Source organism: Balaenoptera physalus, assembly GCF_965194825.1.
Source record: "Balaenoptera physalus genome assembly, chromosome: 5".
Taxonomy (NCBI): domain Eukaryota; kingdom Metazoa; phylum Chordata; class Mammalia; order Artiodactyla; family Balaenopteridae; genus Balaenoptera; species Balaenoptera physalus.
In genome coordinates this window covers 120,002,791-120,015,934 of record NC_138884.1, presented here as the reverse complement: position 1 = coordinate 120,015,934, position 13,144 = coordinate 120,002,791, and the positions used below count along the sequence as shown (strand labels likewise).

The 13,144-nt window shown below is 38.7% G+C and overlaps 1 protein-coding gene across 2 annotated transcripts in view; it reads left to right on the top strand.

Moving 5' to 3' along the window:
* The window catches only part of COL25A1 (collagen type XXV alpha 1 chain), a gene marked incomplete at its 5' end in the record, with an annotated part of 476,870 nt that overhangs the window by 242,113 nt on the left and 221,613 nt on the right, over nucleotides 1-13,144 (top strand). For both annotated transcript variants that reach the window (XM_082463101.1, XM_082463100.1), the window contains one exon: nucleotides 11,923-11,967. In XM_082463101.1, the coding sequence (XP_082319227.1) occupies nucleotides 11,923-11,967 (45 nt within the window). The remainder of the gene's footprint in view (nucleotides 1-11,922; nucleotides 11,968-13,144) is intronic.

Here is a 13,144-nt window from a genome sequence, read left to right as displayed (position 1 = left end):
TATAATCTCTTCAAATATTTTCTCAGTCCCTTTCTTTTTCTGTTCTTCTTCTGGGACCCCTATAATTCGAATGTTGGTGTGTTTAATGTTTTCCCAGATGTCTCTGAGACTGTCCTCAGTTCTTTTTATTCTTTTTTCTTCATTCTGCTCTGCAGTAGTTATTTCCACTATTTTATCTTCCAGGTCACTTATCCGTTCTTCTGCCTCAGTTATTCTGCTATTGATCCCTTCTAGAGCATTTTTAATTTCATTTATTGTGTTTTTCATCATTGTTTGTTTGCTCTTTAGTTCTTCTAGGTCCTTGTTAAGCGTGTCTTGTATTTTCTCTATTCTATTTCCAAGATTTTGGATCATCTTTACTATGATTATTCTGAATTCTTTTTCAGGTAGACTGCCTATTTCCTCTTCATTTGTTAGGTCTGGTGGGTTTTTACTTGCTCCTTCATCTGCTCTGTGTTTTTCTGTCTTCTCATTTTGCTTAACTTACTGTGTTTGGGGTCTCCTTTTCACAGGCTGCAGGTTCGTAGTTCCCGTTGTTTTTGGTGTCTGTCCCCAGTGGCTAATGTTGGTTCAGTGGGTTGTGTAGGCTTCCTGGTGGAGGGGACTAGTGCCTGTGTTCTTGTGGATGAGACTGGACCTTGTCTTTCTGGTGGGCAGGTCCACATCTGGTGGTGTGTTTTGGGGTGTCTGTGGCCTTATTTTGATTTTAGGCAGCCTCTCTGCTAATGGATGGGTTTGTGTTCCTGTGTTGCTAGTTGTTTGGCATAAGGTGTCCAGCACTGTAGCTTGCTGGTCGTTGAGTGAAGCTGGGTCTTGGCGTTGAGATGGAGATCTCTGGGAGATTTTCACTGTTTGATATTACGTGGAGCTGGGAGGTCTCTTGTGAACCAGTGTCCTGAAGTTGGCTCTCCCACCTCAGTGGCACAGCCCTGACACCTGGCTGGAGCACCAAGAGCCTTTCATCCACATGGCTCAGAATAAAAGGGAGAAAAAATAGAAAGAAAGAAAGGAAGAAAGAAAGAAGGAAAGAAAGAAAGAAAGAAAGAGAAAGAAGATAAAATGAAATAAAATAAAATAAAGTTATTAAAATAAAAAATAATTAAGAAAAAAATTTTAAAAAGTAAAAAAAAAAAAAAAACAAAAACAGATGGACAGAACCCTAGGACAAATGGCAAAAGCAAAGCTATACAGGCAAAATCACACACAGAAGCATAAATATACACACTCACAAAAAGAGGGAAAGGGAAAATATATATATATCTTTGCTCCCAAAGCCCACCTCCTCAATTTGGGATGATTAGTTGTCTATTCAGGTATTCCACAGATGCAGGTACATCAAGTTGATAGTGGAGATTTAATCTGCTGTTCCTGAGGCTGCTGGGAGAGATTTCCCTTTGTCTTCTTTGTTCGCACAACTCCCGGGGTTCAGCTTTGGATTTGGACCCGCCTCTGCATGTAGGTGGCCTGAGGGCGTCTGTTCTTCACTCAGACAGGACGGGGTTAAAGGAGCAGCTGATTCGGGGGCTCTGGCTCACTCAGGACGCGAGGAGGGAGGGGTACGGATGCGGGGTGAACCTGGGGCGGCAGAGGCCGGCGTGACGTTGCACCAGCCCGAGGCGCGCCGTGCGTTCTCTCGGGGAAGTTGTCCCCGGATCACGGGAGCCTGGCCGTGGCGGGCTGCACAGGCTCCTGGGAGGGTCGGTGTGGATAGTGACCTGTGCTCGCACACAGGCTTCTTGGTGGTGTCAGCAGCAGCCTTAGCATCTCATGCCCGTCTCTGGGGTCCGCGCTGATAGCCGCGGCTCGCGCCCGTCTCTGGGGTCCGCACTATAGCCGCGGCTCGCGCCCGCCTCTGGGGTCCGCGCTGATAGCCGCGGCTCGCGCCTGTCTCTGGAGCTCGTTTAGGCGGCGTTCTTTTTTTTTTTTCCACGGGTTTTTAAAAGTAATTTATTTATTTATTTATTTTTTCCACACACACACACACACACACACACACACACACACACACACACACACACACTGTATTTTATTTTTACAAGAGATAGATAGACTGACACCAAGCATTGTACATGGATTATCACAACAAAAGCAACAATGATTGCAATTACCAAAAATGAAACACACTCATAGTATGTCATAATATTGACATTCAGTCCAGTAATCCTCCACTGTAACAGCTCCTTTACTTTGCAGTGCAAAATTGATTTGTATATTCTTTGCCTCTGAATCCTTGTGGGATATTTTTTTTTAATTCAGACAGAAAGTCACAAAAATTGTACTCATCCTCATCAGTTCACTCAGTCCCATGTAATTAATTTTTTTTTCCATCTTGATCTTTTGTTAGCACTTTTATGAGTTCATCAGTTTTTCATTAGAGTTCTGAAAATGCTTATTCATTCAGTTCAGCAGTACAGTCAGTTACCAGAAACCTGTACTTGTCAGAGTCTTTTCCATGAATTTCTTGAAGATGAAACCCTTTTATAGGAACATATTTGCAAAAACATCAGAGTACACCCAGAACTGTCTGTAAATGACAAAAGACTTAAAAATGACCACAGTTAAAGATTTGATGAAAGTTCATAATAATGCAGTTGACAAGAAAATTAGTTATTTCTGCGATATACATTTTAAAGTAATAACTAGGATTATTACTTATAACATTACACCAGAACATATAAGATTTTTAGAAATTTCATGTAATGTCTGAAACATTTATATTAATATATTTCCATACATATTTCCATACAAATACAAATATAAGATTTTTAGAAATTTCATGTAATGTCTGAAACATTTATATTAACATATTTCCATACATATTTCCATACAAATACAAATATAAGATTTTTAGAAATTTCATGTAATGTTTGAAACATTTATATTAACATATTTCCATACAAATAACCCAATGAAAGTTTAGTATTAGTTGTTTTGTTTATTTGTTTTTTTATACTGCAGGTTCTTATTAGGCATCAATTTTATACACATCAGTGTATACATGTCAATCGCAATCGCCCAATTCAGCACACCACCATCCCCACCCCACCGCAGTTTTCCCCCCTTGGTGTCCATATGTCCATTCTCTACATCTGTGTCTCAACTTCTGCCCTGCAAACCGGCTTATCTGTACCATTTTTCTAGGTTCCACATACATGCATTAATATACGATATTTGTTTTTCTCTTTCTGACTTACTTCACTCTGTATGACAGTCTCTAGATCCATCCACTTCTCAACAAATGACTCAATTTCGTTCCTTTTTATGGCTGAGTAATATTCCATTGTATATATGTACCACAACTTCTTTATCCATTCGTCTGTTGATGGGCATTTAGGTTGCTTCCATGACCTGGCTATTGTAAATAGTGCTGCAATGAACATTCGGGTGCATGTGTCTTTTTGAATTACGGTTTTCTCTGGGTATATGCCCAGTAGTGGGATTGCTGGGCCATATGGTAATTCTATTTTTAGTTTTTTAAGGAACCTCCATATTGTTCTCCATAGTGGCTGTATCAATTTACATTCCCACCAACAGTGCAAAAGGGTTCCCTTTTCTCCACACCCTCTCCAGCATTTGTTGTTTGTAGATTTTCTGATGATGCCCCTTCTAACCGGAGTGAGGTTATACCGCATTGTAGTTTTGATTTGCATTTCTCTAATAATTAGTGATGTTGAGCATTGTTTCATGTGCTTCGTGGCCGTCTGTATGTCTTCTTTGGAGAAATGTCTATTTAGGTCTTCTGCCCATTTTTGGATTGGGGTGTTTGTTTCTTTAATATTGAGCTGAATGAGCTGTTTATATATTTTGGAGATTAATCCTTTGTCTGTTGATTCGTTTGCAAATATTTTCTCCCATTCTGAGGGTTGTCTTTTCGTCTTGTTTATGGTTTCCTTTGCTGTGCAAAAGCTTTGAAGTTTCATTAGGTCACATTTGTTTATTTTTGTTTTTATTTCCATTACTCTAGGAGGTGGATCAAAAAAGATCTTGCTGTGATTTATGTCAAAGAGTGTTCTTCCTATGTTTTCCTCTAAGAGTTTTATAGTGTCCAGTCTTATATTTAGGTCTCTAATCCATTTTGAGTTTATTTTTGTGTATGGTGTTAGGGAGTATTCTAATTTCATTCTTTTACATGTAGCTGTCCAGTTTACCCAGCACCACTTATTGAAGAGACTGTCTTTTCTCCATTGTATATCTTTGCCCCCTTTGTCATAGATTAGTTGATCATAGGTGTGTGGGTTAATCTCTGGGCTGTCTATCTTGTTCCATTGATCTATGTTTCTGTTTTTGTGCCATTACCATATTGTCTTGAGTACTGTAGCTTTGTAGTATAGTTTGAAGTCAGGGATTCTGATTCCTCCAGCTCCATTTTTTCCCCTCAAGACGGCTTTGGCTATTTGGGGTCTTTTGTGTCTCCATACAAATTTTAATATGATTTGTTCTAGCTCCGTAAAAAATGCCATTGGTAATTTGATAGGGATTGCATTGAATCTGTAGATTGCTTTGGGTAGTATAGTCATTTTCACAATGTTGATTCTTCCAATCCAAGAACATGGTATATCTCTCCATCTGTTGGTATCATCTTTAATTTCTTTCATCTGTGTCTTATAGTTTTCTGCATACAGGTCTTTTGTCTCCCTAGGTAGGTTTATTCCTAGGTATTTTATTCTTTTTGTTGCAATGGTAAATGGGAGTGTTTCCATAATTTCTCTTTCAGATTTTTCATCATTAGTGTATAGGAATGCAAGAGATTTCTGTGCATTCATTTTGTATCCTGCTACTTTACCATATTCATTCATTAGCTCTAGCAGTTTTCTGGTGGCAGTTTTAGGATTCTCTATGTATAGTATCATGTCATCCGCAAACAGTGACAGTTTTACTTCTTCTTTTCCAATTTGTATTCCTTTTATTTCTTTTTCTTCTCTGATTGCCGTGGCTAGGACTTCCAGAACTATGTTGAATAATAGTGGTGAGAGTGGACATCCTTGTCTCGTTCCTGATCTTAGAGGAAATGCTTTCAGTTTTTCACCATTGAGAATGATGTTTGCTGTGGGTTTGTCATATATGGCCTTTATTATGTTGAGGTAGGTTCCCTCTATGCCCACTTTCTGGAGAGTTTTTATCATAAATGGGTGTTGAATTATGTCAAAAGCTTTTTCTGCATCTATTGAGATGATCATATGGTTTTTATTCTTCAATTTGTTAATATGGTGTATCACATTGATTGATTTGCGTATATTGAAGAATCCTTGCATCCCTGGGATAAATCCCACTTGATCGTGGTGTATGATCCTTTTAATGTGTTGTTGGATTCTGTTTGCTAGTATTTTATTGAGGATTTTTGCATCTATATTCATCAGTGATATTGGTCTGTAATTTTCTTTTTTTGTAGTGTCTTTGTCTGGTTTTGGTATCAGGGTGATGGTGGCCTCATAGAATGAGTTTGGGAGTGTTCCTTCCTCTGCAATTTTTTGGAAGAGTTTGTGAAGGATAGGTGTTAGCTCTTCTCTAAATGTTTGATAGAATTCACCTGTGAAGCCATCTGGTCCTGGACTTTTGTTTATTGGAAGATTTTTAATCACAGTTTCAATTTCATTACTTGTGATTGGTCTGTTCATATTTTCTGTTTCTTCCTGGTTTAGTCTTGGAAGTTATACCTTTCTAGAAATGTGTCCATTTCTTCCAGGTTGTCCATTTTATTGGCGTAAAGTTGTTTGTAGTAGTCTCTTAGGATGCTTTGTATTTCTAGGCGGCGTTCTTGATCCCCTCTCCTCACGCACCAGGAAACAAAGAGGGAAGAAAAAGTCTCTTGCCCCTTCGGCAGCTGCAGACTTTTCCCCGGACTCCCTCCCGGCTAGCTGTGGTGCACTAGCCCCTTCAGGCTGTGTTCACGCCGCCCACCCCAGGCCTCTCCCTGGGATCCGACCGAAGCCCGAGCCTCAGCTCCCGGCCCCCGCCCATCGCGGCAGGTGAGCAGACAAGCCTCTCGGGCTGGTGAGTTCTGGTCGGCACTGAGCCTCTGTGTGGGAATCTCTCCGCTTTGCCCTCCACACCCCTGTTGCTGTGCTCTCCTTCGCGGCCCCGAAGCTCCCCCCTCTGCCACCCGCAGTCTCCGCCCGCGAAGGGGCTTCCTAGTGTGTGGAAATCTTTCCTCCTTCACAACTCCTTCCCACTGGCACAGGTCCTGTCCCTATTCTTTTGTCTCTCTTTTTCTTTTTTCTTTTACCCTATCCAGGTACATGGGGGAGTTTCTTGCCTTTTGGGAGGTCTGAGGTCTTATGCCAGCGTTCAGTAGGTTTTCTGTAGGGGTTGTTCCACATGTAGATGTATTTCTGATGTATTTGTGGAGAGGAAGGTGATCTCCACGTTTTACTCCTCCGCCATCTTGAAGCTCCTCTATAATTTATTCTTTATTTCATAAATTCTCTGTAAGTTTTCACTTCCTCTGTTGCTGATATCTTCTGCTTTTTCTCTTCACATTCATATTCTTGAATGAGTTTCTTTTGTAGAGTCATGTCTTTCTGCTGAGAAAATTCTGTTAGAATTTCTACTGCAAGGATCTGGCCAAGTTCAGTGAATAAGAGTCACGTTCCACCTTCTATATTTGTTCTTACAGCTCATGCCTGACTGACACTTCATCACTCAGTTTGGAATAGAAATAAACACTATCTTTTTCTTTTTCTTTTTTTTAAATAGACCTTTATTGGAGTATAATTGCTTCACAATACTGTGTTAGTTTCTGTTGTACAGCAAAGTGAATCAGCCGTATGCATACATATGTCCCCATATCCCCTCCCTCCCATCCTCCCTGTCCCACCCCTCTAGGTCATCACAAAGCACTGAGTTGCTCTCCCTGTGCTATGCTGCTGCTTCCCACTAGCTAACTATTTTACATTTGGTAGTGTATATATGTCGATGCTACTCTCACTTCCCCCCAGCTTCCCCCTCCCACCCTGTGTCCTCAAGTCCATTCTCTATGTCTACATCTTTATTCCTACCCTGCAACTAGGTTCATCAGTACCATTTTTTTTTTTTTTTTTAGATTCCATATATATGCGTTAGTATACGGTATTTGTTTTTCTCTTTCTGACTTACTTCACTCTGTATGACAGACTCTAGGTCCATCCACCTCACTTCAGGTAACTCAATTTCCTTTCTTTTTATGGCTGAGTAATATTCTATTGTATATATGGGACTATCTTTTTCAACTACTGTTAGCTATTGTTGACATCGGTTTTGTCTGGGAAATATCTGTCATTTGTTTTCTTTTTCACTCTGGTGATCTGCCAGCTGCCCATTGTCAAATTCATCCCATGTATATCATTTTTAAATTATTTTTGCCTTTAAATTCAGAAGCAATATCAAATTATCTCATCTGCACAGTAACTTTTTCAAAACTTCTATTTATTATCTTTGTAAGCAAGATCTTTAATCTATGTGTTACTGTGAGTTTTGTGTAATTTATTAATTCACAAACTCAATATAATGCTCACTGCAGTCTTCTGTTTCTTATAGCAATTACAACATGCTCTTCTCAAATCAAGTATTTTCTTTGTAAATCCAATAGGGTTTGGATTCCCATCTTCTCATAACTTAGTTTAGCTTAATTTTTTCTCTAAAATATTATGAAATTCTTTGGAAAACCTTGTCATATTCAATAGATATCTGTCTTACCAAGTATCTTTTCAGTTTCCTTAGATTTTATTTTTTTTCAACTCTCAATATAATGAGCAAATTTCCCACAGCATTTGGTTCATTTCTTTAAATTGAATATTTAAGGCAGACATGTTCCGTTTTTTTTTTTTTTTTTTTTTTTTTGGCGTGGCTTATGGGATCTTAGTTCCCCAACCAGGATCGAACCCGGGCCAGCGGCAGTGGAAGGGCTGAGTCCTAACCACTGGACCACCAGGGAATCCCCTTAACTTTGTTTCTTGGTTTCTTCAAAAATATCATTGCTTCTCTGATCATTTTTTATAATCTGATATCTTTTAACTATTTTTAAAAGTTTATTTTTAATTATTTTTAAACATTTACGTAATCTGTTGTGTTTACTTGATAAATTCTACTATTTAAAAGGAATATTCTTCAGGAGGAAAGTGACAAACTAATTCCAATAAACAAACATAATTATAGGCTTCTAAGACTTTTCATAAAAATCAGGTCTGGGCCCTCTGGCACCTTTGTTGTGGATGAGATAGTAGTCAGTTAGGTATCTTCCATTGTAATCATCCTTCTGGTAGTTCTTAACATTTTCTCTTTATCCTTGAATATTTCTAAGTTTCTCCTTCTTTGTGTTTAAGTGTGATTTATTTTTACTTGCCACTTGGAGTATAAGTTCAATCTTAGGTATCCTAAGTTCAATTCTGGAATATTCTCAACTATTATCTCTTAAACAAAGTCTTCTCTATCATTTATTTTGAGTTCTTTTATAAGTAAAAATTTTCTTCTTAACATAGATGGATAGATAGATACATAGATACATAGACAGATGATAGATAGATAGATAGATAGATAGATAGATAGATAGATAGGTAGTAGATAGAGTCTTATTCTGTTTGGGCTGCTATAACGAAATACCACAGGCTGGGTGACTTATAAACAACAAAAATTTATTTCACAGTTCAGGAGGCTGGGACATCTAAGATCAAGGTTTCGGCATGGTCACCTTCAGGTAAGGGCCCTCTTCCTGGTTCATAGCTGGTGTCTTTTCACTGTGTCCTAACATAGTGGAAGGGGCTAGGGGTCTCTGTGGGGTCTTTGTTATAAGCCGCATTCTTGAGGGCTCCAGCTTCATGATTTAAGCAACTCCCAAAGACCCCACTCCCAAAATTATCATCTTTGGGAGTTAGAATTTCAACCTGTGAATTTATGGGACATGTACGTTCAGATTACAGTGGATAGTCAGATACATAGATAGATATTGGATCTGTCTCTCTGGGCTGCATTCTACATCTTCCATGTCTGTTCCTTCTTCAACAATATCCAGGTTAGCATTTAATTGATTTATCTTTTTTTTTTAAATTTCAATGACATTTTCAAGATTTCTAAAGGGTTCTCTTTCATATCCACTTGTTCTTTTTTTTCCTTGTTTACATTCAAAATCCCTTGCTCTTTAATGGGTATTACTTCTTCATTGATCTCTTAAAGCATAATTAACATACTAATCTTTGTCTGATGGTTTCTTAAAATTAATTAATTTTACCTAGGAAGAATTCATGATCTTATTATTTAGTGCTACCTTTCTTAGCATTAGATTTCTTTATATGTTTTGGAACTTTGACTTCTATACTCATTGTGAGTAGGAGGTTTTTAGTGTGTGTGTGTGTGTGTGTGTGTGTGTGTGTGTGTAGTTTCCTCTCTGTGTGTGTCTGCCTTTCTTTCCTCTATACTCACCTTTTCTTACCTATTCATTTTATGTCCTTCTTTACCTGACATCCCAGCTTTCTAGACCAGAGTTGTCTTAAAATGACATTTCAGGACTCCTGTTGCAGATTTATGTTTGGAATATCACAGAATCAGGCATCAAACCAGCAGATGCTTACTTCGTTTTCTGATTGAGAGGTTATATCTATATTCCCCAGCCTTTAAGCCAGAGATCTAGATTTTTTTAAAGCTTCTCTTTAGCATTTATAAGCCCCCAGCTTTAAGAAGTGAGTCTGAATCTGATGAGAGAACTTTTGAGTATTTATTCTTCAGGGATAGAACCCATAGCCACCATTTCTACTTCTAGAACCAGAGCCAGGCAAGCTCATGGTTTATCCCTGCTCTCCACTTTCCAATTCTGGTTCATTTCTGGCCTGTGGACATGCCCATGTCTTTTTTGAATGCAAATACTTTTAAATGTTTTTCTCTTTTTATAATTGACCATGTGTTGAGAGTAGAAGGAACAAATCAGAGCACAAACTCATTGTGCCGCCTTCACAACATACTACTAACGAATTTTTCATGTGTGTTATTTTAGTCTTTTCAACTTCTTTGCTTCTTCAGAGCAGATATACATCTTATACATGACCTGTAGTCCCTACTGTGCAGACCACAGACATCATAAGTATCTAGTAGTTGCTAAACACTTCTTAAAGTAATTTTGTAATATAAAAAAATCTGATTCCTAATCCAAAGGACATTGTATATTATATATCAGAATTTGTCAATATATATCTGTGTATGTGTGTGTTTGAGCATGTGTGTAAATGTATATTTTTCATACCTATTAGGATTCCACTGGGTTTATTTACCTATTTATATGATTTTCCTTCTGCTCTCAGTCTGCCCAAGGATAACTTGAGTGTGATGAAAATCTCTCTTTATTTCAGAACACAGAAAGAAACCTGAAATTTCGAATGACAATTTTGGATTCTGCTACAAAGCCGCTTCTCCTAATATTTTCAATTGATTTTATTGCTTGATTGTTTTTAACCTCTTACAAAACACACATGGCCAGACTTACTCTGTGTAAGGGCTTGCAGGGAAACTAACCTGGCCCACTGATGTTTTTATTTCTCGTGATAGTGTTTCCATGTGGAAGTCGGTAGCTCAGGATCACGTTAAGAGTCAACTGGGTGCCAAGGCCTGTGCCTTGAACTTTCTAGAGTTTAGAAGTCATCAGTCCAACTTTGCCACTCATTCTTCAAAACCAGGCAGTTCTGTATTTTCCTTGGCCTCTTTCTCCCAGCAAATATTTTAAGACCTCAATTCTCACTGTGGGCTAATTATTCTCTTCTATTTGCTGGGATCATAATTCAGCGGGAGCTATTCCTAACCAAGGAAATGAGGGCAGAAATTATATAGTTGAGAATAATGGCTTGAAAACCATGTACGTCTAGAGACTTGTGCAAGTCTGACACATACTGGCGTGGCGGTCTTCATAGGGAACTCACTGAAAAAAAAGGTTATTTCTTCACTTTTTTTTTTTTTTAAAGGAATCTTACTTTGTGTGGTCAAAGCTGGCTAAGATTGGACAGATTTATTTATAAGGTCTATTTATTTATTTATTTTGGCTGTGTTGGGTCTTCGTTTCTGTGCGAGGGCTTTCTCTAGTTGTGGCAAGCGGGGGCCACTCTTCATCGCGGTGCGAGGGCCTCTCACTATCGCGGCCTCTCTTGTTGCGGAGCACAGGCTCCAGACGCGCAGGCTCAGTAGTTGTGGCTCACGGGCCCAGTTGCTCCGTGGCATGTGGGATCTTCCCAGACCAGGGCTCGAACCCGTGTCCTCTGCATTAGCAGGCAGATTCTCAACCACTGCGCCACCAGGGAAGCCCTATTTCTTCACTTTTAAAATGAGATCACCGTAAAGACTAAACATTTATTGAATGACAATAATGAGCTAGCCCCTTAGAAAAATGAGACCAATACTTACTACCTAAACACTTTCCAATTAAAAGTGTTGTGATTTTTACTCAGCTGGTTCTTAGAGAAATTCCAATAGATGAAAATTCACATTTAATAAAATAGAAATATTTGTAAAGATTATTTACATTATTGATATATATGTTTAATTAACTGCCAACTAAATATTTTCAAGAAATGCATGAGGAACCTGACTGAAGAGAAACTGTAATCATTTGTACTTAGTACTTTAAATTATTAATATGCTGAAACCTTCAGAAAAGAAATTTTCCTAAGAAACATGAAATCTCAACACCACCAGTTTGCTTAGTGAACACTTTCTTATTGATGATACCCAGGCAGGATGAACAAAAATTCTGAATCTTTAGTGTTTCTAAGTAACACTAGTTGGTTAGAGATCTAGGACAGCTTTTATAATTAAATGAAGCTTAACAGTTATGCTGAAATTCCAGAGACAGAGTTGGCCTTTACAAATCTCTGGTCCTTTTCATGTTAGTTAAAAACAGTGACAAGATATATAGAAATCATTTACTAGCCATTTTGGAACCAAAAATTCCAAAAATTGTTCTTTTTATTTCAGGCCCTCCAGGGAAACGAGGTAAAAGGGGCCGAAGAGGAGAATCTGGTAAGTCTCTCTTTCAGCTGTTCTGTGTCATTCATGTTCTGGCTAGGTTCCCACATCTGTTCCTCCTAATTAGTGATTATATTGTTCTGTTGGATGTTGTGTGCATGTGCGCATGCGTGTGTGTGTGTGTGTGAGAGAGATGTTTATATCTTCTCTGCTACACATAGAATTTTTTTTTTTATCTTCTTATTTCCATCAAACAGTAGGAAGGAGAAGTTTGCAAAATATTATTCATTACGGTTTACTAACCCCTGGCACCCAATTTTGGCTTATTTACTGTGTCAAGTTAAATCTGCCCTTTCAGTGTACAGCAGATGGTTTCTTAGCCACATGCAATATGACAACATCACCCATCTTTCCATCTACATAGGTGGTCAGTCAATGCACACTCTTTGCAGAAACATCTGCCTTGGGACACTGGGGCACATGTCCTGGAAAGCTGATTATTATTTTATCCAACTGGTAAAATTTTGTCATTCTTTTGACTCTCATTTCAAAATTTGAGATTTTTTATTCCTCTTGTATAACCATAGAATTTTAGTGATGACAGGAACCTTAGTAATCAATACAGAGTTTTCATTTTATAGTTGAGGAAATGGAGATGCAGAGCAGTCAGGTGATTCAGCCAAGGCCATGCAATTTTTTTTTTTAAAGGAATTCCTTTTTATTTATTTATTTATTTATTTATTTATTTATTTATTTATGGCTGTGTTGGGTCTTCGTTTCTGTGCGAGGGCTTTCTCTAGTTGTGGCAAGCGGGGGCCACTCTTCATCGCGGTGCGCGGGCCTCTCACTATCGCGGCCTCTCTTGTTGCGGAGCACAGGCTCCAGACGCGCAGGCTCAGTAGCTGTGGCTCACGGGCCCAGTTGCTCCGCGGCATGTGGGCTCTTCCCAGACCAGGGCTCGAACCCGTGTTCCCTGAATTGGCAGGCAGACTCTCAACCACTGCGCCACCAGGGAAGCCCGACCATGCAATTTTTTATGAGCAGAACTAGAAGCACAACCAATTGTCCTGATACGCATTTTAGTGATTTTTGTTTTGTTTTGTTTTGTTTTTTGCTTTCAGGCCAAATCCCTATATGCAAAGTCAAATAAAAACTATTTTTTTCTGAAACCAAGGTATTCAAATGAGTGTGTTCACTTACGGTTTTACTAGTTTTATAAAGTCTCAGACTC